At 38.8% G+C, this 27,170-nt stretch overlaps 1 protein-coding gene across 2 annotated transcripts in view; it reads left to right on the plus strand.

The window, feature by feature from the left end:
- LOC122831600 (exostosin-1b-like) overlaps positions 1-12,133 on the plus strand; it is a 35,477-nt gene extending 23,344 nt beyond the window's left edge. The window contains exons 4-11 of one of the 2 annotated variants that reach the window (XM_044117898.1): positions 432-551; positions 3,067-3,199; positions 3,977-4,095; positions 4,703-4,798; positions 6,607-6,696; positions 7,502-7,662; positions 7,759-7,930; positions 11,897-12,133. In XM_044117898.1, the coding sequence (XP_043973833.1) occupies positions 432-551; positions 3,067-3,199; positions 3,977-4,095; positions 4,703-4,798; positions 6,607-6,696; positions 7,502-7,662; positions 7,759-7,930; positions 11,897-12,061 (1,056 nt within the window). In that variant the 3' untranslated portion in view covers positions 12,062-12,133. Of the gene's footprint in view, positions 1-431; positions 552-3,066; positions 3,200-3,976; positions 4,096-4,702; positions 4,799-6,606; positions 6,697-7,501; positions 7,663-7,758; positions 7,931-9,501 lie in introns of both variants that reach the window. The other variant, XM_044117896.1, reaches the window with a different exon arrangement.
- Positions 12,134-27,170: the final 15,037 nt, after the last annotated feature.

Consider the following 27,170-nt stretch of genomic DNA (forward strand, 5'->3'; position numbering starts at 1 on the left):
TTTCGTTTCCTTTTTGTTAGAAATGCACCAGTCAGGTTCGTGTTACCGATTTCTGATGTCAGTTTTTTTTTTCTTAACATCTTTGTTTTTGCCTTCTCGTGATGACGGGTCGTTGAAGTTGTCACACATCTTAGATGTTTTTAGCATTTTATGTTTACAGTTTGCACAGATTGCTTTATTTTTTCATAAGTACCTTCCATTGGTTGCATAAAAGTTCAACTAGATAAAACACAACTCCCCTGTAAGACATACAGCCTTCCTGTTATCTTTTGGAGTCCCAATTTCTTAAACAGCCTGATTTTTGATTTTTAATGTTCTTCCTGCAGACTGGATTAAATGTTTTCTATTCTCACTAAAGTGGATCAGTTATCTAATTGTTGTTGTTGTTTGTTTGTTTTTTGTTTTTTTGTCCCATCCCATCTCTATCCCAGATCCCTTCGACAGTACGCTCCATCCATCAGGATAAGATTCTGTCTCTGAGACAGCAGACGCAGCTCCTGTGGGAGGCTTACTTCAATTCTGTGGAGAAGATAGTGTTGACCACGCTGGAGGTACACCGACACATACCCAACACGCACAAGAAGAATCCATACACTGTCATCGATTCTACATAACCCTAACCTTAACCCTTGTATTTCTACTACGGATTAATTGATTAATTGTGATTAATTGATTATTGAAATAATTGTCAACTAATTTGGTAATAGATTGTCACCTGGAGTATACAGACTCAAAAAAAAGGCCAATTGCTGAAAGAACAACATATTCAGAGTAGCAATTAAGCTGAAAATATATGTACATTTTGCATTTTACATGTGTAAAAATAACTTGTCTTTAAATATGTTCTTCCCAAAACTCCTCAAGTTTCAGTTTTTGCTTCTGATTTAAATTCTGTAAAAAAAAGAAAAAAAAATGTAAATAAAAAATAAATCCTATTTAGCACCTTTTGGTATCCAATTATAAATTGGTTACTCCAAAAGTAATCAACAAATCAGCCCTACACTGATTTGCTGTTAAGTCAGTCAGAAAGGGTGAAGCTTGTCACATGTGGATGTCACAAGCATGTTTTAGCTACAGATTAATCCCCCTGCAGATTATCAGGCTTTCACTGAAGGAATGCTATGTTACTGCATTTTAGGCAAAAAAATTTTTTTTACTAGCTTAAAAAAGGAATTGAGTTTTTTATTAGCATCTTTTAATGCATTCCTAATACCGTATAACGTAGCTTAAATTAAAAATCTGCACAATGTGTCAATCTTTCTAATCCGATTAATCGTCAGAGTAATCACTAGAATAATTGATAACTAAAATAATTGTTAGTTGCAGCTCTATTTTCTACATTAATACTGTAAAAAAAATTCTACATTTTGTTCATAAAAGCTATTTATTTAATCGTTAGCTCAAATAAACAAATCTTTTAAGGGTTATCAAGTGAAAAATCTGGATATCAACCATGTGGACGATGCATCCTTTCTACTAGATTTGCAGAGACATACAGCTGGGAACTGTGTAGCTTTTAGATTGAGTAATGCAGAAGTCTGTTGTAAGAAGAGGGCTGTCAATATTTTTGAAGCCGCATCCTGTTCTGTCTTGGCCATCAATCACATCAGTAGTTTGTTTCTGTCAAGCTCCGTTTATCTGCCTTCCTCCCGGTGAGTACCAGCCGATCAAGCTGCTGCCGGGTTAGAATCGCAAACGGCTGAAGATGAGAGCCGAGAAGAATAGAAATTGACGAGGGTGCGAGACAGCAGCCGAGGGAATGTCTAAAGTTCCTTATGAGTACAGCGGGTTTTTTGTGTCTGCACAGTTCATCGTCACTAAGCTCACAAGCACCATCGCCGCTGTATCTTCATATGTCAGCATCGGACCTTGAACTTTGAAGTGGTTGGTAAATTACCTGAGTGACAGCTGGAATAGAGCAGCTTTTCGAAGTTATCTCAATTTTGTGTTGGATGTGAGACCGAGCCAGGAATAGGTCACACCATTAGCCTCCGTCTTTGGATTAAAGTAAAGGCACTGATGTACAGAGGTGGATTTTTCCCTCTAACAGCACAGCAGCATGCAGGTGCAGAGCCAAGCAGCTTATCAACAATCTGTTTACACTTTCCGTATCTTAACTCTTTTCCAGCAGCCATGATTTGGCTTCAGATGTGCAATTTTTTATAAATGATTCCAAATATTTTACTACAAACTAGGGCTTCAACTAATGATTATTTTAGTAAGGGATTAATCTATTAATTATTCTGACAGTCGGATGAACAAAATTCATATTCTACAAAGTTTTCATTTAGCTACTTAAGCCTTTTTCTGCAATATTAGAAATGCACTAAAAGATGCAAATAAATAAATGATTCAATCCCTTTTTTAAATAAGAAAGTAAGCTTTTTATTTCCTAAATTGCAATACAATTGTTGCATTTTTCTTTCCACCAAATGGCATTTTTTGAGTCTGCACTAAATTAGTTGACGATTATTTCAGTGATCAATTCATTTGGATTAGTTTGATTAATCAAACATAACAGAAGTGACGAGTTGCATCATGTTTTAGCCTTTTTCTGTTGCTTCATTTTAAATTCTGACGGTCCTTGACATTTTATAAAAGTATCTTGTACCTTGGTTCTCAAAGTGGTTTTTATCAAGAGGGAATGATTAATGCTGCGAGAAAAAACCCTCATGGCAGTCATATTTATTTATTTTTTTTAGTCTGAAAAACAAAATTAATTCTTAATGGTTGATTTTTAAGAACTGAGCCAGAAAAAGTGGAGTAAACTTCAAAGCTTTTGTGTTTTCAAAGATAAGATGCTGAAGGTTATTTTATTGCGTCATAAGCAACATACCATTGCTTTTCAAAGTTTAAGTATTTGTTGTTTGTGTTTTTGTTTTTTTTTATTGATAACAACTGAATGTTTATCAAAACATGCAGTTTAAGAAAAAAATAGTCAGCTGCAGTCAGTTGAGTTTGTTTCTAAACAATGTCATTAGAAGCAGATCAGTAGTAGTTATTGAAATGATGTTCTTTTTATTATTTTTTTTTATTGGTCCGTCTTCCTCTCCTCTATACTGTTAGATCATCCAGGACCGCGTTCTGGAGCACAACTCCAGAAGTAGCCTCATGTGGAACAGCCTTCCTGGCGGGCTCTTCACTCTGCCTCGCTACTCCACTCACCTGGGGGATTTCCCCTTCTTCTACGCTACGCTGGGTCAGTGGGTTATTGCTACCTCTTGAATTGTGAGCTCAGGTCTCTTATTATGAGCTCTCCTTATAATAATTTAAAATTTTTTGACAGATTTTTATCTCTGTGACTCGACCCCAGAACAGACAACAACAACAAAAAAGAATTAATTAATTAAGATGTCTCATAGAAAAACTTACCATCATGTTATAGAACTGCTTGGTTTTTTTGCTCTGTTCTGACTTATTTCTTTTTTTACACAGGATTATAACCTGCACTTACTTTATTCAAAAACAGGAACTGCTGCAGATTTAGTTTTCTCAAGATAATTTTACAACTCATGTTTTTTTCATACTACAATAATTACATGTTCCTTTGAACGCCTTTCTCTTTGAACTTGATTTTCTGTTTATGTTTTGGTGCCAGCATCATCAGCCGGAAATATTATTTTATCTTTCTAACAGGTTCCATAGACCTTGAAGGAGTTTTTTCTTCTTTTTTTCCAACAAATATTATTAGTTTGAATAAGAAACTAAACCAATTACGAGCTGATATTTAAGGCTATCGTTCCTTCCAAAACATTCAATTAACACTCTAAAACAAAATGGGGGGTTTTGATAGTTTTCAATAATTGATATAATCCAGACTTACTAACTATTTTTTGCCTTTTGACTGTTTAAACGTCCACATATCCTGTATAGCTTCGTAGTCGGCCATCGCAGTTCCAATTCTTACTCTGTGAGCTTTACTGTTTGCAAAGCAGAACACGTAATGACAGTATTATGTTTCTCCCCCCCCCCGCAGGTATCAAGCCGTACCCGAAGTTTACGGCAATCATTCATGTGGTCACCCCACTGGTGTCCCAGTCCCAGCCAGTGATGAAGCTGCTTGTAGCCGTTGCCAAATCCCAGTACTGTGCTCAGGTGATTCCCACGTGTTCCTCGTGTGTTACTCCATGAAAGTCTAAATGAATACAGAAGGTTGGCCCATTCCCAAACAAACCAGGCTAAACTGTTTACCAGTCTAACGGAAACAGCAGAGCAGCTTGGAGTCGTCATTATGCTGGTGTAATTTCTTTAAACTGCTTGTTAAATGAGCTTCTTATTCACATTTGAGGAATGACAGACAGATGTTGTGATCATTTGGAGACATTCCTGCTGCAGCACATCCAACCCGTCCGTCTTTATTTTTCCTTCATATTGTTTTAATATTCCTGTTCACACTGCAGGGAAAACTACACTATACAGGTGTAACTAAGCTGGTGTGTTGTGCCTGACATGCAACAGCAGTGTATGACGTTATGCCATAAGGCTGTTTAAGATAATAATACTGAGTAAAATACTTGTGTGCACTGCAGCACTAACAGTTTTCTTTTGTCTGTTTTTTTGTGTGGAGGGCTAGTTCTTAAAACAGAAATGTAGATTTACATAAAAGTCGTGCTCTAAATTAGTGTCGCTTGAATCAAAACAACTTCTACGCTCAGAAACACACAAATGAGGGTGATTCATGTCACCTGTTTCCTCCATGCAGGTGATCCTTCTTTGGAACTGCGACAAGCCTCTTCCTGCCAAACACCGCTGGCCCGCCACCTCGGTCCCTTTTATTGTCATAGAAGGAGAAAGCAAGGTAAACCTCTGAGCCATAATCCTCTGCCACTGAGCACATCACTGCATTTTGCCCTAGAAGTCACAACTTTTTGACCTGGGCTGTTTACGCACGTTTGAAATGTTGGAAAACTGCTGTCAGGTGCAGGAGTTATTCCACAAAGGATATTCAGAAAAAGGTGCTTTCTGAATATCCTTTTATTTCTTCAGGTCAAATGTCATGATTTGTTAAAAGAAAAAATAAAATGTATTAGGTAAATATCCTTTAATTCTTTGGTTGTTTCCTGTCACATAAAGCGGTTGTAATGAGCGTTCTGGAAAGTCCATAAAGTTCCGGCTTTACAGCCTGTTGAATAAATGATGTTAAATTAATTTTTATGACAATTTAAATTACTCCGAAGGGAGCATTAATAAAATCTGCTTCACAGGCAGGTCAGAACATTTTAGAAAAATCTGAAGGCCATAAAGAGTTTCCTGAGATTAAGCTGCTAATGTCAGGAAATAATACTTGGACTCAATTTCTCGAGGTCTCGCTGAAATATCGGTCACTTTTTTCAGAATGTACTTCGCAATACTAAACGTTCATATAGCTTTTTGTGCTTTATTCCTTTCAAATGTGTATTGGAAAGCACAAGATATTTGGCTTCCCTTTCTGCTGCACAGCAGGTTGTTACAGCTGGTTGTATATGAACAAATGACCAAGTGCAGAAAGCCTTCGTTGTTGAGTCTGACAGCTCTCTACAGTGAACTCGGTCCAGACCAACTCTCAGCAGGCTGCCACAATGCCAGTTTTATTCTCAGCTGATACATTCATGTTAGCAGTTTGTCATGGAATAGCTGTAATACAATCCACCACAAAGAACCTGCTGTTTATTGAAAGGGAGGAACCACACACACACACACATACACACACACACACATACACACACATTAGTTTGCACACAAAAGCTTTAAAATAAATTCATCTTGTGTTACAGTGACACTAACTCTTGCTGAGGGGGAAAAAATAAACCAACTGTTCAGCTAGTGAACAATAATATTTGTTCACTTGGCAAAATGTTGAGAAAAGAATTATGCAACCTTTTATTTTTAAAACAATATAACTAATGGGGGTCTTTCTTAGTTAATTAAAGGTTCTTGTACATTTTTTAAAAATAGTAATCCATGACTTTCAGTTTTCCTGAGGATTACAGTAGCTATTTTCTTTTAGCCACTCACCACTGGAGTCGTTTGTTTTGCCACCACAGACGGTGACTTTGAGTCGGTTCTATGAGAGCAAGTGATGCTGTGGGCCTGTTTCTCCTCCTAATGCCCTGTGAACCCTAGCATAGCATCATAAACTATTTGAAGTACAAGAAGGTGTTTCTAGCTGCACCCAAAATTATTTATGTGCTTGGGAGATTTGGGTCTAAAGTAATTTTTGAAGTTTTACTAATGCGTTTCTTTTGGCTGGAAGTGATATTAATATTTTTGAGTTGCTCAGAGTCCCAACCAGAAGCTGTGCAGGGAATGAAGAATTAGACCGTTTTCTTTCTAAAGCCTGAACAAAACTGTTTTGTTTTTTGTTTTTTTTTCTTCAGAGTTGATACTCCTTTTATTTTGGTTCATCTTTTGAAATGCAAATCTCATCTCCTCTCGGAAAACAAAGTGCTTGATTAAATGTACAAACTTTTGTACAAATTAAAATTTATTTTGAAGGTTACTCACACATCTCTGTTAGGGATGCTAACACATTTGTCTGCAGCTGCAATAAAATGACGCAACTGTCTACGGACCGACGGCAACCGTCACACGTCTCTCTCTGTGCGTTTGTTTTCCAACTCCTACCAGGTGATCAGCAGTCGCTTCCTCCCCTACGACACCATCCCCACAGACGCTGTCCTCAGTCTGGATGAAGACACTGTGCTGTCCACCACAGAGGTTAGCCCCCTGTTATATGAAGAAAGCTTTCTTATTCACTCCATTTTTATCATTTTTTAGTACGAGTACAGTGATCCCTCGTTTTTCGCGGGGGTTACGTTTCTAAAAGAACCCGCGATAAGTGAAATCCGCGAAGTAGGAACCTTTATTTTTTTAACAATTATTATACGATGAAATACTCCATAATACATTTAAAACAAAGAACAAAACCTTTTTTACGGGGCCAAATAAAAGTACTGTATAAACGTTTTTCTTTTTTTTTTCAAATAACTACTATACTGAAGAATTATAATTTTAATCATAAATACGAAGTGAAGGCTTCAAATTGCGGAGATCAGCACCGCCCCACCTTGATCTGAGTCATTGGATTAGAACGGGAAAAATATGATTATGAAAAAAAATACAAAGTGCAGTTGGACAAATAGTGATTCACCTGTATTTCACTGCTCCTCCTGACTCCACTCTGTCGCGTTTTTGTCTTCTAGGTGTGTTTGTTCAGGAGAAGAACATTGTTATCGGTAGTTGTTCTCGCTCTTTTTTCTTCTGTGCAAAAAGGTTCTTATAAACCGACATGCCACCATCGATTATGTTAAATTTGTCAAGCTGTTTTTAAGGTATATGTACATATTAAACCACAACGTTATTGACACACAGGTAGAGAAGTAGCGGAGAGACTGTTTAGCCAATCAGAATGCAGAACACAATGCAAAGCAGCGAGACCGCGAAAGGTGAACTGCAATATAGCGAGGGTTCACTGTACTTTACTACTTTTCATAAAGATTTTAAATCTGCGATCTGGCCACAGGTGGACTTTGCCTTCACGGTGTGGCAGAGTTTCCCCGACCGCATCGTCGGCTACCCGGCCCGCAGTCACTTCTGGGACAGCAGCAAGGAGCGCTGGGGCTACACCTCCAAGTGGACCAACGACTACTCCATGGTGCTGACGGGGGCCGCCATCTACCACAAGTACACACTTTTGTTTTTCATTTTCCACCAACGCGGTTTTGGGCCACCTTGTCTTCTAAGCCCTCCATTGTTCTCCATGTCACACTCCTCCCACAGATATTACCACTACTTGTACACCACCTACCTTCCAGCCAGCCTGAGGACAATGGTTGACCAAATGTCAAACTGCGAAGACATTCTTATGAATTTCCTTGTGTCATCCGTTACTAAGCTACCGCCCATTAAGGTCACGCAAAAGAAACAGTACAAGGAAACCATGATGGGACAGGTGAGACGCAATATTTCACATTCACTGGTGATTTGTATTTATTTAGGTGGTGAGATTAAGCTGATTTGTTTGAATCTGACCGTGGTCATTCAGGGATTACTAATACAGGGTTCGTACTGGTGCTTGAAACCCTTGAAAATGCTTCTATTTCAGTTGGATGTTTTCAAGGTTTGGACAGAGCTTGGTTTCTGTCTAAGGTCTCTTATCCCTCCTATTATGTTGCGGGTGAAATTCACCCATTTTAAAATTTAAAATATTTAAAAAATAGAAGTAATTTTTTTTGCATGGAACTTTTCCTATTTAACTTAATAGGTGCACACTACATAATTGAAAATACAGTCATTTTATACATTTGCAAAGTAATATAAAAAAATTTCCAAAGATTCATTTCAAGGAAATTATTGGGTTTTTTTGTTGTTTTTTTTTTCAGTCGACATAAAAAATGTCTATTCCATTTTTTACGTCCAAAAGAGTAAATGAATAACTTGTCGTCGTTGATCCTTTATTTGTGAGAAATAAAAAAACATCAATGCACAAAAATCGATTGAAATGGTTAGTAATGGAGTTAATAATCAGATACAAAAATGTTTTGGAGGAACTTTTTGGTTTCTGACACTATTTCTTGATTAAACACTCCTCGGGTCAAATTGACCCACTGACATTATTGCTGTACCTCAGAAACAAACAACAGGAGGGTTAAAGTGTAATAAAGTGCAATCTTTTGATTGAAAATCTCAATTTGGGGAATGTTATTCATACACCTTATGAAAAGACACATATATGGTGTTTTTTTTTTTTTCTCACTGTCTGGAGTTAAATCAGACTAAACTTTTCTCGTTTAAGGTTAGTTAGAATTACCAAAATTATTTCTATTTGCCAATTGCCAGAAAAAGTAGCTGGAACATTTTTTTATTTTAGTTTTGAATATTTATTATTACTAAAGACTCAGTAACTTATTGACTGTGTAATTGAAATAAAGTTATACTTATATTTTATACATTATGCAGCCTTATTGAAATAAGGGGATTTTTTTTTGTTGTTGTTAAATTTGTGTTTTGTTCACAAACAAGTCACATGTGTAGAGTGTGTGTGACATTTCAAGACATAAAAGTTTGTTTTAGTTTAGTTTAGCTTTTCACTGGAATAAGACGTAGGAATGTAAGTTAAATAGTATAAAAGACATTTATTAATAACAGTAAATAGTCATATGATAGTGAATTGAAAGTGTCTTTTTTAGTTAATTTGTATTATTTTTATTTCTGAAGTGTTAATGCTGGAAAAGTTAGAAAATTTGCCTTGAAAATGCTTTCATTTTACCGTGGGAAAAGTGTGCAGGTTATAGCTAATTGACACATTACACTACAAAATGCCACATGGTGCATTCAGGACAAAAAGAACAGTGTGGTAATTTGTAAGTTGAAGTTGTCTTCTGCTAATGTGCCTAGTTTCAGGAAAAGAAAAAAAAAAAATAAAGCTCCACGGAGCACAAAACGAATAATTAATTTAGTCGTTTCCTTCCTCTTCCTGTCGGAACTCATTTGTTTGCTGCCGCTACTCTTTCCTCGTCCCAGAGCTCCAGAGCGTCCCGTTGGGCTGACCCGGACCATTTCGCCCAGCGTCAGACCTGCATGAACAAGTTTGCCAACTGGTTTGGCACCATGCCTCTGGTCCACTCTCAGATGAGGCTGGACCCGGTCCTCTTCAAAGACCAGGTGTCGATACTGAGGAAGAAATACAGAGAAATCGAGAGGCTATAACCCCCGCAGAGCCCCCCCCAGCTCCCTGTGCTCTGCGGACACGACAGATGTGGAGCGATGGGTGGGGAGGTGGCGGGGGGTCTGACTTGAAGAAAAGAGCAGACGATGGTTTAGAGTTGGTTCCAAGGAAACAGGAAGTGAAGAAACTGGAACCACCGTGAAGGACGCCACATTTTTTCCCCCCCTGTCTTCTTCGTTGTCCTTCTCTGTCTCTCCTATCAGCTGCTGCTGTTTTGTGTTTGTCGTTCGGGCGACTGAACTCATAACATGAATAGCTACCTGAACAGGTAAATTTGATCACAGAGTCAGAAAATTACAGCTTGCTGCATAAAAGTCCCCAACATTGACAAACCCAGTGCAAGTGACACTGTGTGTGTCTGTACACTATGCACATGTTTGTGAACATTTTTTGCTGACAGGATATTAATAACTACGAAGATAACACTATTTCGGATCATGTTCAACTATATTTTCTTATACGGTGTACAAATGGCCAGCATGACTCTCCTTTTTTTTCTCCTCTGTTGTCTTAAACAAGTATGGACTAAGAAAAGTTTGAAATCCTTCTCAGAGCCGGCTGGTGATTGTTGATCTGACAATGCCTCAGCATTTATCAAAAGGTTTTGTGGATCTGGGAATCTGACAGATAGAAGACCGGGTGCAGATTTTGCGCCTTGATAGCCCTGCTGTCTTTTTTTTTTTTTTTTTGTGTGTGTGTGTGCGTGTGTGTGTGTCGTCTCACCGTGATCTGTTATTTTCCATATTACTGACAATGTGTTGCATTTTCCAAATTATCAAAACGGTTTGATGAGAACATATTTTGCATTAGCAGTCGAACAAACAAACAAATGTCTGTATGTGCCATTCTGAACAATCTCCCTCGCCCAGAGCCAACATGAACAGCTAGGTAGCCCACATGTGAATAGAGATGCCCCTAGAATTGCAGATGATTATTTTCCATTCCTAATGACTCGAATCAGGACCTGGACTGTTTGCTTGAATACATGCTAGCCTGAGGGATGCAGGTGCTTCGTGTGTGTTGCCTTGGTGAAGGGAGGCTCGGCTTGCCAACACGCCAGAAACTCGTCTATTAAAACAACAACCACTGTGAAATCTACAGAACATTTTTTATTTTTTTTCCCTTTTTTGTATTTGGTGAATGAGGGATATTTATTTGTTAGCCCAATTTCATTTGGTCAAATGTTAGATAATTCAGCAGCAAGCACCTGACGCAGAGAAGCACATCCACCCTATTTTTGTGAATAAATATGAAATCTCTCGGTAGCTCTGATAAAAATCAATGAAGAATGTTTCACGATCGACCAGCTGTCTTCACGTCAGACCTAAATCAACCCTCGTTTGTTTCGGATCTGCTATCAAATTGGGTTTATACACTTGTTTTGTTTTTTAGGCTATCTAATTTTGAAATACTCAAGTAACAATCTAGTTCAGTGTTTTGTTTTTTGGGGGGGTGGGGGGGGGGTTGTTCCGACATGTCATATCATTTTATCTTAAGCTCTTTTGAAGCTGTTTCATGTCGAAGCCAGTAACTCCTTCCTCCAACTCATCCTGTGATGACTTTCTACAGATGAAAGAAAAGATGGTTTTGGTGAGCTTGTTCTCCGTTTATGTGCCAATGGAGCATTTGTTTATATTTTCTCAACTGCTGTGGGGAATGCCACACGTTCCCTCCTTAATCACGTACTTTCTAACTGGAAACGAAGGGAAAGAGTTTTTTTTTTTGTTTGTTTTTTTTTTAGCGCCAAAGCTCCGCAGACGGAGAGGGTGCTTGGTGTTGCTCTCCTCTTCTGAGAATGTGTCATCGGCGTGAACGCTGATAAACAATCCCAGCTGAATGAACATCGTGGCTGAAACAGAGTTCTGTTTTAGACGTGAACTTGATGCAATATAAAGGATGACATTTTCTTTGGGTTTTTTTTTCTTCTTTTTTTGTTGGTTAATGTTTTAGAGGGGGGGTGGAGTTATGTATTGATGTGCCTTCAGAGGAAATACACTTGAGATTTTTATTTTCATCAGCCTTGCACATAAAATCCTGACCCTGTTATTTTAATGGCAGTTGATTTTTATTTTTTATTTTTATCAAACCATAATGACACCCCAAATCATTCTAACACTAAAACCTCTGATTTACTGTTAGCTGTTTATTAATACCATTTTCTGTTTTTTACTTTCCTGGGATGTTTATCAGTGTCTTGTTACACCGGACTCAACTTCCTGCCTTGCGTCAGGCTGTGGGGTTCCAACCCTCCTCCTCATGTTCGTCGCAGCCACAGTAATTTATGGACAGACATCTGACAGGATTCATCTCTGGACTCGAAAGATGGTTAAAGAAAATCGTGGTTTTGTTAATTAATTTTATGAATAAAAAAAAAAACAGATTGAAACAATTGTCAAATAAAAATCTTTGATATAAACCGACTTCATGTGCGTTTATTACCGCTTGCTTTTGTTTTTAAAGTGCGCTCCGAAATCTTTTGAAGTCTCGTTTTGTCACAGCCACAAATTTGGCGCACGTTTCTGAAGTTGAATGAAAGAAGGCGTGGTGTTCGCATGCATGAATCAAATTTTAATTTCGGAGAATATCTAACCCACTCCCTTACCTTCAGAAGTCGCATATAATATTGGAACTATGACCCTGAATCCAAGATGAGTTGAGGTTTAAACTTCTGCAGGGATGGACAGATATTTTGAAGACGAGTAGCAAGAGCAAATGATTTGGATTAGCAGAGCTTGCTAATTGACGCTGATGTGAAAATTCTCTGCTTCTTGAATACTGAGGTGTTGTCATACAAGAAACCACTTCTTCAGTCAGAGGCCTCTGGATTCGTTGCAGCACTGACCTCCACTGAACATGGCTCCCCAGCATCACCGTCAACAACCACTTTGAAGAAACTGTGATAAGATGAGTCGCATCTACTATCCCTTTGGGATAAAGTACTTTTAAATTGAATGGAAATGACCTGCGACTAGAGTGGAAGTTCTTGCGCCCAAGGTGACTGACTGACCTTCAGAGAGGGTCGGAAGAAAATGTTAATTTTGTAGTCAAAAGCTGTGGGAGGCATGTTCCGGTTTTTTTTTTCCTTCCTTTTTTTTAAATGTTTTTGTATGTCCGTGTAACCGGAAATTCTAATAAAAACTAGAAAATTCCTGAAGAAATTTAAATGGGGCCTGCCAAAGTGTGCCCGTCGGTTTGGACCCAGCGTTCTGATGCTAACAATTTGCATCAATGCTAAAGAAAGCTGCAATGTAATCAATACAATCACAAGAATGTTAAGTAAACTGGACATGCACCATTCAGTATGATAAAGTAAGTGTATTAGCTAAAATGAGCAAAAATGCTAATGTTAGCGTGAATGCTCTCAGTAGCATGTGGGATATTATTAGAATGTTCTCTGTAATTTACTTAATTCCTTCAGAATACTAAACATGGCAGATAAGTAAGAAAAATAGGTAATAGCTTATTTAAGCTAAAAGGCTAATGCTAATGAACTGCCTTGCTACGCAAGGCAGCTCCCTAACCTGAGAGAACCAGATAATGCAGAATGATATCATTGCACCGCCTATGGCGGTGCACTATTCAGAGGGGCATATTGAGGCTTTTATTTTGAAATTCGCAGTAAGCTTCATATTAAATGCCCACACTAATCCAGTGTCTAAGAGTGCTTTGGATAAACCAATCACGTCAAGCAAAAATGAGCAAATATATGATGTAAAAATTGCCAAGGCTTTTATTTTGAAATTTTCAGTAAGCATCATAAGAAATGGTCAAACTAATTCCATGTGTAACAGTGAATGTGTTAAATCGTTTCTATAATGCTCAAAACACAAGTAGTTCTAAAGGCCAGCTCAGTCCTCCTCTGTAGTAACTGACAGTTCCACCATGTTGTAGTTCTAACCTTCAGTCTTTGTAGTTCTAAAGAGCAGCTCAACTGTCATGAGAATGAAACACACAGGGAGAGATGGAATCCTAATAGTTTGAAGCAGTTAGTTTTTCTGATCAAAGCAGGCCAAACATATCTTTACCTAAGTGTTGCCAATAGCATGTGGGGTATCATTAGAATGTTTTCTGTAATTGACTTACTCAATTCAGTATATTTAAAATGACTAATAAGTAAGTAAAATAGCTAATAGTTTATTTAAGGTAAAAGTCTTATCTTAATGATCTGCCTTGCTGCGCAAGGCAGATCCCTAACCTGAGAGCAGACTATAAAGCATTCTAATATTATTGCATCGCCTTACGGCGATGCATTAACCTGAGGGCAATATGAAGGATTTTATTTTGAAAAATAAACATAAGCTTCATATTAAATGCCCACACTAATCCAACAGTGTTTGGGTTAAATCTCTTATTTACTGGCCTAAACAGCCAGTAGTTCTAAATGGAAGCTCTGTTTTAACTGCGTGTCAGTTAGAACTACAGATATGGTGTTCTGATAGTCCTATTTAATATCATTAGGTCAAAGGTTAATGCCAATGCACTGGCTTGCTGCGCAAGCCAGTGCCATAACCTGAGAGGAAAAGATAATATAGGCAGAGATTTTTGCAGCGCCTTATGGCGCTGCACTCACCTGACAGAGATATTGGGGCTTTTATTGGGAAATTTCAATTAAGCTTTATTTAAAAATTACACACTAATCCTATGTGTAACAATGGTTTGTTAAAATCAGTTATAAAATGCCCAAAACACAAGTAGTTCTAAAGGCCAGCTATATACAGCCCATAGCAGCAAGTAGTTCTAAAGGCCAGCTCATTCCAGAGTGTCCTCCCATGAATCAGCTGCTCTGGCCCCATGTGTTCCGTTGCTATGGTAATGGATCAGCTGCTAACTGTCATTTGTGTGTGAGACAGAAAGGGGGGAAAAAAATTCTATCTTTGTGAGACACCCAGCCAATTAATATGGAAAAAGCACTCCGAACAAACCTTTGCCGTTCAGGAACCGTAATACATATTTGAAAACCGTTTGAAGCGTATAAGAGGGCTATTTGTCGTCTCCGATAGTACCGCAATTCATATTTTTACCTCATTCACAGTAATTGCAGTGATGAGACAAAAAATAGTGCAGAAACTTTTCAGAAATACATGGAAGTCAATCTGGGAGAGCGTCAGTTACCCTGTCCCATGATTTCACTCTGAAGCACCTTGACAGAAAACCGTAAATGCTAGAGAAATATCGAACACATTTTACCGGAGCAGGCACGCGTATCAATGTCATGACCGAGTTTGATACCAATCGGGCGATATTTGTGGGCGTGACGGCGATTTCAAAATCGCTTCGGGGTCAAAAATCTGCTTAAATTCTCACTCTAAAAAAGCGGCAGTTGGTGTCAGTTATGCTCTGCCTTTCGACCTCTGGAAATTTTACTTGTTTTTCGCTTTTTATTTTGCCATCGTAAGTCCGATTCCTTATAAAAATAATAGCTCCCTTCCCGGGAACGAGCCGCACGTTTTGATACCACTTTTGTGGGTGGGCTCATGAGCGGTGCGAAACCGCATTCCGGTAGACGGAATAAAAATAAATAAACTAGAAAATTCCTGAAGAAATTTAACTGGGGCCTGCCAAAGTGTGCCCGTCGGTTTGGACCCAGCGTTCTGATGCTAACCACTTGCATCAATGCTAAAGAAAGCTGCAATGTAATCAATAGCATGTGGAGAATCACAAGAATGTTAAGTAAGCTGGACATGCAACATTCAGTATGATAAAGTAAGTGTATTAGCTAAAATGAGCAAATATGCTAATATAAGCATAAATACTGTCAGTAGCATGTGGGGTATCATTAGAATGTTTACTGTCATTTACTTACTCCATTAAGTATACTAAACATGGCTAATAAGTCTGAAAAATAGAAAATAGCTTATTTAAGCTAAAAGGCTAATGCTAATGAACTGCCTTGCTGCGCAAGGCAGTTCCCTAACCTCGGATAAACAGATAATGCAGAATGATATCATTGCACCGCCTCTGGCGGTGCACTGTCCAGAGGGGCATTTTGAGGCTTTTATTTTGAAATTTGCAGTAAGCTTCATATTAAATGCCCACACTAATCCAATGTGTAAGAGTGCTTTGGATAAACCAGTCACATAAAGCCAAAAAGAGCAATTACATGATGTAAAAATTGCCAAAGCTTTTATTTTGAAATTTTTGTTAAGCTTCATTTGAAAGGGTCAAAGTCATCCCATGTGTAACAGTCATTGGATTAAATCAGTCATATAACGCTCAAAAAAGCAATGACCTGATGTAAAAATTTTCAAGGGCTTTTATTTTGAAATTTTCAGTAAGCTTCATTTCAAAGGGCTAGACTCATCCCATGTGTAACAGTGACAGGGTTAAATGAGTTATATACAGCCCATATCAGCAAGTTGTTCTAAAGGCCAGCTCAGTCCTCCTCTGTTTTAACTGAACTACTAGTTCGAACTACAGTGATGCGTATTTGTAGTCCTCAGCAGCTCTCCCTGCTCTGGGTTCCGTTGCCATGGTGAATAATCCTCTCTGCCAGCTGTGAGTGAGACATCCAGGGGGAGACAATTCTCTGTTTGAGCCAGCCAGTTTGACTAAAAAAAGCATTGCAAAAAACTGTTTCCCGTTAAAGAACCGTAATACATATTCGAAAACCGTTTGAAGCATATGAGAGGGCTATTTGTCGTCTCACATAGTCCCGCCATTCATATCTCTACCTCACTCACAGTATTAACAGCGATGAGATAAAAAAAGTGTGTGCCAAGGTCTGAAATTTTTCAGAAATACATGGAAGTGAATCAGTGAGATCTTTCTGCTACCCTGGCGCATGACTTTGCTCTGAAGCACCTGGAGAGAAAACTGTAAGCGCTAGATAATTTTTGAAAACATTTGACCGGAGCAGGCATGCGTATCAATGTCATGACCAAGTTTGATACCAATCATGCAATATTTGTGGCGTGAGGCGAGTTAAAAAATGATTTGGGGTCAAAATGTCGCTCTGACTCTCACTCTAGCGGAGCGGCCTTCACACTCTGATTTTTCCAAAAATCAAAAACTTTGGGTCGCTTAGAAAGAAGTTGTGGACAAACCATAATACATATTGACGTGCTGTCTTCACTTTAAAAGAGATCACGGACGTATCTACAAAATGAAGTTTGAATGGCGTTTCTACATAAAGTTATGACGACACAGAAAATCCTCAAAAATAGGGTATTTTCAGGATTTACTGGTTGCCTCATCCCCTTGACGACGAGAGATGCACCTGGTGAGCTCGTTAGTGATTTTGGGGTCGTTTTTTGCTTTTTACGTCGCCATGGTAACTCCAAATCCCACCAAAAATAATAGCTCCCTTCCCGGGAACGAGCCACACGTTTTGATACCACTTTTGTGGGTGGGCTCGCAGCGGTACGAGCCGCATTAACGGTAACGGAAGAATAATAAATAACTAGAAAATTCCTGAAGAAATTTAACTGGGGCCTGCCAAAGTGTGCCCGTCGGTTTGGACCCAGCGTTCTGATGCTAAGAATTTGCATCAATGCTAAGCTAAGTTCAAAAATTCCAAAGAACTATGTGGAGAATCACAAGAATATTGACTAACATGGACTTGCACCATTCAGCATGATAAACTAAATGAATCAGCTAAAATTAGCCAAAATGCTAATGTTAGCATGAATGCTGTCAGTAGCATGTGGGGCATCGCTAGCATGTTGTCTATACCTGACTTACACCATTCAGTATACTAAACATGGCTAAACCCTAATAAAAATAGCTAATAGCTTATTTAAGACAAAATGCTAATGCTAATGAACTGCCTTGCTGCGCAAGGCAGTTCCCTAACCTGAGAGAAACAGATAATGCAGAATGATATCATTGCACCGCCTGTGGCGTTGCATTATTCACAGGGGCATATTGAGGCTTTTATTTTGAAATTTTCAGTAAGCTTAATAATAAATGCCCACACTAATCCAATGTGTAAGAGTGGTTTGGAGAAACCAGTCACATAAAGCCTAAAAGAGCAATTACATAATGTAAAAATTGTCAAGGCTTTTATTTTGAAATTCTTTTAAATCTTCATATCAAAGTGCCACACTCATCCAATGTTTAAGAGTTATTGGATTAAATCAGTAATATGCTCATGAAAGCAATTACTTGATGCAAAAATATTCAAGGTAATAGAAAAATAGGTAATAGCTTATTTAAGATAAAAGGCTAATGCTAATGAACTGCGTTGCTGCACAAGGCAGTTCCCTAACCTGAGAGAAAAATATAAAGCATTCTAATATTATTGAGGGTAATATGAAGGCTTTTATTTTGAAATTTGCAGAAAGCTTCATATTAAATGCCCACACTAATCCAGTGTCTAAGAGTGCTTTGGATAAACCAATCACGTCAAGCAAAAATGAGCAAATATATGATGTAAAAATTGCCAAGGCTTTTATTTTGAAATTTTCAGTAAGCATCATAAGTAATGGTCAAACTAATCCCATGTGTAACAGTGAATGTGTTAAATCGTTTCTATAATGCTCAAAACACAAGTAGTTCTAAAGGCCAGCTCAGTCCTCCTCTGTAGTAACTGACAGTTCCACCATGTTGTAGTTCTAACCTTCAGTCTTTGTAGTTCTAAAGAGCAGCTCAACTGTCATGAGAATGAAACACAGGGAGAGATGGAATCCTAATAGTTTGAAGCAGTTAGTTTTTCTGATCAAAGCAGGCCAAACACATCTTTACCTAAGTGTTGCCAATAGCATGTGGGGTATCATTTGAATGTTTTCTGTAATTGATTTACTCCATTCAGTATATTTAAAATGACTAATAAGTAAGAAAAATAGCTAATAGTTTATTTAAGGTAAAAGTCTTATCTTAATTGACTGCCTTGCTGCGCAAGGCAGTTCCCTAACCTGAGAGAAGAATATAAAGCATTCTAATATTATTACATCGCCTTACGGCGATGCATTAACCTGAGGGCAATATGAAGGCTTTTATTTTGAAAAAAAAAAATAAGCTTCATATTAAATGCTCACACTAATCCAATGCCTAACAGTGTTTGGGTTAAATTTCTTATTTACTGGCCTAAACAGCCAGTAGTTCTAAATGGAAGCTCTGTTTTAACTGAGTGTTAGTTAGAACTACAGATATGGTGTTCTCATAGTCCTATTTAATATCATTAGGTCAAAGGTTAATGCCATTGCACTGGCTTGCTGCGCAAGCCAGTGCCATAACCTGAGAGGAAAAGATAATATAGGCAGAGATTTTTGCAGCGCCTTACGGCGCTGCACTCACCTGACAGAAATATTGGGGCTTTTATTGGGAAATTTCCATTAAGCTTTATTTAAAATTGACACATTAATCCTGTGTGTAACAATGGTTTGTTAAAATCTGTTATAAAATGCCCAAAACACAAGTAGTTCTAAAGGCCAGCTCATTCCAGAGAGTCCTCCCATAAATCAGCTGCTCTGGCCTCATGTGTTCCGTTGCTATGGTAATGGATCAGCTGCTTACTGTCATATGTGTGTGAGACAGAAAGGGGGGAAAAAAATTCTATCTTTGTGAGACACCAAGCCAATTAATATGGAAAAAGCACTCCGAACAAACCTTTGCCGTTCAGGAACCGTAATACATATTCAAAAACCGTTTGAAGCGTATAAGAGGGCTATTTGTCTTCTCCGATAGTACATAATTCATATTTTTACCTCATTCACAGTAATTGCAGTGATGAGACAAAAAATTGTGCAGAAACTTTTCAGAAATACATGGAAGTGAATCAGGGAGAGCGTCAGTTACCCTGTCCCATAATTTCACTCTGAAGCACCTTGACAGAAAACCGTAAATGCTAGAGAAATATCGAACACATTTTACCGGAGCAGGCACGCGTATCAATGTCATGACCGAGTTTGATACCAATCGGGCGATATTTGTGGGCGTGACGGCGATTTCAAAATCGCTTTGGGGTCAAAAATCTGCTTAAATTCTCACTCTAAAAAAGCGGCAGTTGGTGTCAGTTATGCTCTGCGTTTCGGCAGTTGGAAATTTTGCTCGTTTTTCGCTTTTTACGTCGCCATCGTAAGTCCGATTCCTTATAAAAATAATAGCACCCCTCCCGGGACCGAGCCGCACGTTTTGATACCACTTTTGTGGGTGGGCTCGCAGCGGTACGAGCCGCATTAACGGTGACGGAAGAATAATAAATAATACGTAATAAAGAGGCGTTCTATTGGGTGTAGAACAATAGGTGCCTGCCATGCAATGCATGGAGGCAGTGACTGACTTGCTTCGCAAGTCAGTCACTGCTCTCCTTATGCATTGCTATGGGGCAGGCCCCAACTAGAAAATTCCTGAAGAAATTTAACTGGGGCCTGCCAAAGTGTGCCCGTCGGTTTGGACCCAGCGTTGTGATGCTAAGAATTAGCATCAATGCTAAAGAAAGCTGCAATGTAATCAATAGCATGTGGAGAATCACAAGAATGTTAAGTAAGCTGGACATGCAACATTCAGTATGATAAAGCAAGTGTATTAGCTAAAATGAGCAAATATGCTAATGTAAGCATAAATACTTTCAGTAGCATGTGGGGTATCATTAGAATGTTTACTGTCATTTACTTACTCCATAAAGTATACTAAACATGGCTAATAAGTCTGAAAAATAGAAAATAGCTTATTTAAGCTAAAAGGCTAATGCTAATCAACTGCCTTGCTGCGCAAGGCAGTTCCCTAACCTCGGATAAACAGATAATGCAGAATGATATCACTGCACCGCCTCCGGCGGTGCACTGTCCAGAGGGGCATTTTGAGGCTTTTATTTTGAAATTTGCAGTAAGCTTCATATTAAATGCCCACACTAATCCAATGTGTAAGAGTGCTTTGGATAAACCAGTCACATAAAGCCAAAAAGAGCAATTACATGATGTAAAAATTCCCAAGGCTTTTATTTTGAAATTTTTGTTAAGCTTCATTTGAAAGGGTCAAAGTCATCCCATGTGTAACAGTCATTGGATTAAATCAGTCATATAACGCTCAAAAAAGCAATGACCTGATGTAAAAAATTTTCAAGGGCTTTTATTTTGAAATTTTCAGTAAGCTTCATTTCAAAGGGCCAAACTCATCCCATGTGTAACAGTGACAAGGTTAAATTAGTTATATACAGCCCATAGCAGCAAGTTGTTCTAAAGGCCAGCTCAGTCCTCCTCTGTTTTAACTGAACTAGTAGTTCGAACTACAGTGATGCGTATTTGTAGTCCTAAGCAGCTCTCCCTGCTCTGGGTTCCGTTGCCATGGTAAATAATCCTCTCTGCCAGCTGTGAGTGAGACATCCAGGGGGAGACAATTCTCTGTTTGAGCCAGCCAGTTTGACTAAAAAAAGCATTGCAAAAACTGTTTCCGTTAAAGAACCGTAATACATATTCGAAAACCGTTTGAAGCATATGAGAGGGCTATTTGTCGTCTCACATAGTCCCGCCATTCATATCTCTACCTCACTCACAGTATTAACAGCAATGAGATAAAAAAAGTGTGTGCCAAGGTCTGAAATTTTTCAGAAATACATGGAAGTGAATCAGTGAGATCTGTCTGCTACCCTGGCGCATGACTTTGCTCTGAAGCACCTGGAGAGAAAACTGTAAGCGCTAGATAATTTTTGAAAACATTTGACCGGAGCAGGCACGCGTATCAATGTCATGACCAAGTTTGATACCAATCATGCAATATTTGTGAGCGTGAGGGCGAGTTAAAAAATGATTTGGGGTCAAAATGTCGCTCTGACTCTCACTCTAGCGGGCGGCTTCACACTCTGATTTTTCCAATAATCAAAAACTTTGGGTCGCTTAGAAAGAAGTTGTGGACAAACCGTAATACATATTGACGTGCTGTCTTCACTTTAAAAGAGATCACGGACGTATCTACAAAATGAAGTTTGAATGGCGTTTCTACATAAAGTTATGATTTACACAGAAAATCCTCAAAAATAGGGTATTTTCAGGATTTACTGGTTGCCTCATCCCCTTGACGACGAGAGATGCACCTGGTGAGCTCGTTAGTGATTTTGGGGTCGTTTTTTTCTTTTTACGTCGCCATGGTAACTCCAAATCCCACCAAAAGTAATAGCTCCAATGCCGGGTTCGAGCCGCACGTTTTGATACCACTTTTGTGGGTGGGCTCGCAGCGGTACGAGCCGCATTAACGGTCACGGAAGAAAAATAAATAATTATAATACTTAAAGAGACGTTCTATTGGGTGTAGAACAATAGGTGCCTGCCATGCAATGCATGGAGGCAGTGACTGACTTGTTGCCAAGTCAGTCACTGCTCTCCTGTATACTATGGGCAAACCCCAACTAGAAAAATTCCTGAAGAAATTTAACTGGGGCCTGCCAAAGTGTGCCCGTCGGTTTGGACCCAGCGTTCTGATGCTAAGAATTAGCATCGATGCTAAAGAAAGCTGCAATGTAATCAATAGCATGTGGAGAATCACAAGAATGTTAAGTAAGCTGGACATGCAACATTCAGTATGATAAAGCAAGTGTATTAGCTAAAATGAACAAATATGCTAATGTAAGCATAAATACTTTCAGTACCATGTGGGGTATCATTAGAATGTTTACTGTCATTTACTTTCTCCATTAAGTATACTAAACATGGCTAATAAGTCTGAAAAATAGAAAATAGCTTATTTAAGCTAAAAGGCTAATGCTAATGAACTGCCTTGCGCAGCAAGGCAGTTCCCTAACCTCGGATAAACAGATAATGCAGAATGAAATCATTGCACCGCCTCTGGCGTGCACTATCAGAGGGGCATTTTGAGGCTTTTATTTTGAAATTTGCAGTAAGCTTCATATTAAATGCCCACACTAATCCAATGTGTAAGAGTGCTTTGGATAAACCAGTCACATAAAAGCCAAAAAGAGCAATTACATGATGTAAAAATTGCCAAAGCTTTTATTTTGAAATTTTATTTAGCTTCATTTGAAAGGGTCAAAGTCATCCCATGTGTAACAGTCATTGGATTAAATCAGTCATATAACGCTCAAAAAAGCAATGACCTGATGTAAAAATTTTCAAGGGCTTTTATTTTGAAATTTTCAGTAAGCTTCATATTAAATGCCCACACTAATCCAATGTGTGTAAGAGTGCTTTGGATAAACCAATCACATAAAGCCAAAAAGAGCAATTACATGTTGTAAAAATTCCCAAGGCTTTTATTTTGAAATTTTTAAGCTTCATTTGAAAGGGTCAAAGTCATCCCATGTGTAACAGTCATTGGATTAAATCAGTCATATAACGCTCAAAAAAGCAATTACCTGATGTAAAAATTTCAAGGGCTTTTATTTTGAAATTTTCAGTAAGCTTCATTTCAAAGGGCCAAACTCATCCCATGTGTAACAGTGACAGGGTTAAATTAGTTATATACAGCCCATAGCAGCAAGTTGTTCTAAAGGCCAGCTCAGTCCTCCTCTGTTTTAACTGAACTACTAGTTAGAACTACAGTGATGCGTGTTGTAGTCCTTAGCAGCTCTCCCTGCTCTGGGTTCCGTTGCCATGGTAAATAATCCTCTCTGCCAGCTGTGAGTGAGACATCCAGGGGGAGACAATTCTCTGTTTGAGCCAGCCAGTTTGACTAAAAAAAGCATTGCAAAAAACTGTTTCCCGTTCGGGAACCGTAATACATATTCGAAAACCGTTTGAAGCATATGAGAGGGCTATTTGTCGTCTCACATAGTCCCGCCATTCATATCTCTACCTCACTCACAGTATTAACAGCGATGAGATAAAAAAAGTGTGTGCCAAGGTCTGAAATTTTTCAGAAATACATGGAAGTGAATCAGTGAGATCTGTCTGCTACCCTGGCGCATGACTTTGCTCTGAAGCACCTGGAGAGAAAACTGTAAGCGCTAGATAATTTTTGAAAACATTTGACCGGAGCAGGCACGCGTATCAATGTCATGACCAAGTTTGATACCAATCATGCAATATTTGTGAGCGTGAGGGCGAGTTAAAAAATGATTTGGGGTCAAAATGTCGCTCTGACTCTCACTCTAGCGGAGCGGCCTTCACACTCTGATTTTTCCAAAAATCATAAACTTTGGGTCGCTTAGAAAGTAGTTGTGGACAAACCATAATACATATTGACGTGCTGTCTTCACTTTAAAAGAGATCACGGACGTATCTACAAAATGAAGTTTGAATGGCGTTTCTACATAAAGTTATGACGACACAGAAAATCCTCAAAAATAGGGTATTTTCAGGATTTACTGGTTGCCTCATCCCCTTGACGACGAGAGATGCACCTGGTGAGCTCGTTAGTGATTTTTGGGGTCGTTTTTTGCTTTTTACGTCGCCATGGTAACTCCAAATCCCACCAAAAGTAATAGCACACCTCACGGGATCGAGCCGCACGTTTTGATACCACTTTTGTGGGTGGGCTCGCAGCGGTACGAGCCGCATTCACGGTGACGGAAGAATAAGTTAAGAACTAGAAAATTCCTGAAGAAATTTAACTGGGGCCTGCCAAAGTGTGCCCGTCGGTTTGGACCCAGCGTTCTGATGCTAAGAATTAGCATCAATGCTAAAGAAAGCTGCAATGTAATCAATAGCATGTGGAGAATCACAAGAATGTTAAGTAAGCTGGACATGCAACATTCAGTATGATAAAGTAAGTGTATTAGCTAAAATGAGCAAATATGCTAATATAAGCATAAATACTGTCAGTAGCATGTGGGGTATCATTAGAATGTTTACTGTCATTTACTTACTCCATTAAGTATACTAAACATGGCTAATAAGTCTGAAAAATAGAAAATAGCTTATTTAAGCTAAAAGGCTAATGCTAATGAACTGCCTTGCTGTGCAAGGCAGTTCCCTAACCTCGGATAAACAGATAATGCGGAATGATATCACTGCACCGCCTCCGGCGGTGCACTGTCCAGAGGGGCATATTGAGGCTTTTATTTTGAAATTTGCAGTAAGCTTCATATTAAATGCCCACACTAATCCAGTGTCTAAGAGTGCTTTGGATAAACCAGTCACGTCAAGCAAAAATGAGCAAATATATGATGTAAAAATTGCCAAAGCTTTTATTTTGAAATTTTTGTTAAGCTTCATTTGAAAGGGTCAAAGTCATCCCATGTGTAACAGTCATTGGATTAAATCAGTCATATAACGCTCAAAAAAGCAATGACCTGATGTAAAAATGTTCAAGGGCTTTTATTTTGAAATTTTCAGTAAGCTTCATTTTGAAGGGCTAGACTCATCCCATGTGTAACAGTGACAGGGTTAAATGAGTTATATACAGCCCATAGCAGCAAGTTGTTCTAAAGGCCAGCTCAGTCCTCTGTTTTAACTGAACTACTATTTCGAACTACAGTGATGCGTATTTGTAGTCTAAGCAGCTCTCCTGCTCTGGGTTCCGTTGCCATGGTAAATAATCCTCTCTGCCAGCTGTGAGTGAGACATCCAGGGGAGACAATTCTCTGTTTGAGCCAGCCAGTTTGACTAAAAAAGCATTGCAAACAACTGTTTCCCGTTCGGGAACCGTAATACATATTCGAAAACCGTTTGAAGCATATGAGACGGCTATTTGTCGTCTCACATAGTCCCGCCATTCATATCTCTACCTCACTCACAGTATTAACAGCGATGAGATAAAAAAAGTGTGTGCCAAGGTCTGAAATTTATCAGAAATACATGGAAGTGAATCAGTGAGATCTGTCTGCTACCCTGGCGCATGACTTTGCTCTGAAGCACCTGGAGAGAAAACTGTAAGCGCTAGATAATTTTTGAAAACATTTGACGAGCAGGCACGCAGCGTATCAATGTCATGACCAAGTTTGATACCAATCATGCAATATTTGTGAGCGTGAGGGCGAGTTAAAAAATGATTTGGGGTCAAAATGTCGCTCTGACTCTCACTCTAGAGGAGCAGCCTTCACACTCTGATTTTTCCAAAAATCAAAAACTTTGGGTCGCTTAGAAAGAAGTTGTGGACAAACCATAATACATATTGACGTGCTGTCTTCACTTTAAAAGAGATCACGGACGTATCTACAAAATGAAGTTTGAATGGCGTTTCTACATAAGGTTATGACGACACAGAAAATCCTCAAAAATAGGGTATTTTCAGGATTTACTGGTTGCCTCGCCCCTTGACGACGAGATTGCACCTGGTGAGCTCGTTAGTGATTTTGGGGTCGTTTTTTTTCTTTTTAAGTCGCCAAGGTAACACCAAATACCACCAAAAGTAATAGCTCCAAAGCCGGGTTCGAGCCGCACGTTTTGATACCACATTTATGGGTGGGCTCGCAGCGGTACGAGCCGCATTAACGGTAACGGAAGAATAAAATATAATATATAAATAAAGAGACATTCTATTGGGTGTAGAACAATAGGTGCCTGCCATGCAATGCATGGAGGCAGTGACTGACTTGCTTCGCAAGTCAGCCACTGCTCTCCTTATGCATTGCTATGGGCAGGCCCCAATAATAAGAGACATTCTATTGGGTGTAGAACAATAGGTGCCTGCCATGCAATGCATGGAGGCATGACTTGCTTCGCAAGTCAGCCACTGCTCTCCTTATGCATTGCTATGGGCAGGCCCCAACTAGAAAATTCCTGAAGAAATTTAACTGGGGCCTGCCAAAGTGTGCCCGTCGGTTTGGACCCAGCGTTGTGATGCTAAGAATTTGCATCAATGCTAAAGAAAGCTGCAATGTAATCAATAGCATGTGGAGAATCACAAGAATGTTAAGTAAGCTGGACATGCAACATTCAGTATGATAAAGTAAGTGTATTAGCTAAAATGAGCAAATATGCTAATATAAGCATAAATACTTTCAGTAGCATGTGGGGTATCATTAGAATGTTTACTGTCATTTACTTACTCCATTAAGTATACTAAACATGGCTAATAAGTCTGAAAAATAGAAAATAGCTTATTTAAGCTAAAAGGCTAATGCTAATGAACTGCCTTGCTGCGCAAGGCAGTTCCCTAACCTCGGATAAACAGATAATGCAGAATGATATCACTGCACCGCCTCCGGTGATGCACTGTCAGAGGGGCATTTTGAGGCTTTTATTTTGAAATTTGCAGTAAGCTTCATATTAAATGCCCACACTAATCCAATGTGTAAGAGTGCTTTGGATAAACCAGTCACATAAAGCCAAAAAGAGCAATTACATGATGTAAAAATTCCCAAGGCTTTTATTTTGAAATTTTTGTTAAGCTTCATTTGAAAGGGTCAAAGTCATCCCATGTGTAACAGTCATTGGATTAAATCAGTCATATAACGCTCAAAAAAGCAATGACCTGATGTAAAAATTTTCAAGGGCTTTTATTTTGAAATTTTCAGTAAGCTTCATTTCAAAGGGCTAGACTCATCCCATGTGTAACAGTGACAGGGTTAAATTAGTTATATACAGCCCATAGCAGCAAGTAGTTGTAAAGGCCAGCTCAGTCCTCCTCTGTTTTAACTGAACTAGTAGTTCGAACTACAGTGATGCGTATTTGTAGTCCTCAGCAGGTCTCC

This window comes from Gambusia affinis, linkage group LG05 (genome assembly GCF_019740435.1).
Source record: "Gambusia affinis linkage group LG05, SWU_Gaff_1.0, whole genome shotgun sequence".
Taxonomy (NCBI): domain Eukaryota; kingdom Metazoa; phylum Chordata; class Actinopteri; order Cyprinodontiformes; family Poeciliidae; genus Gambusia; species Gambusia affinis.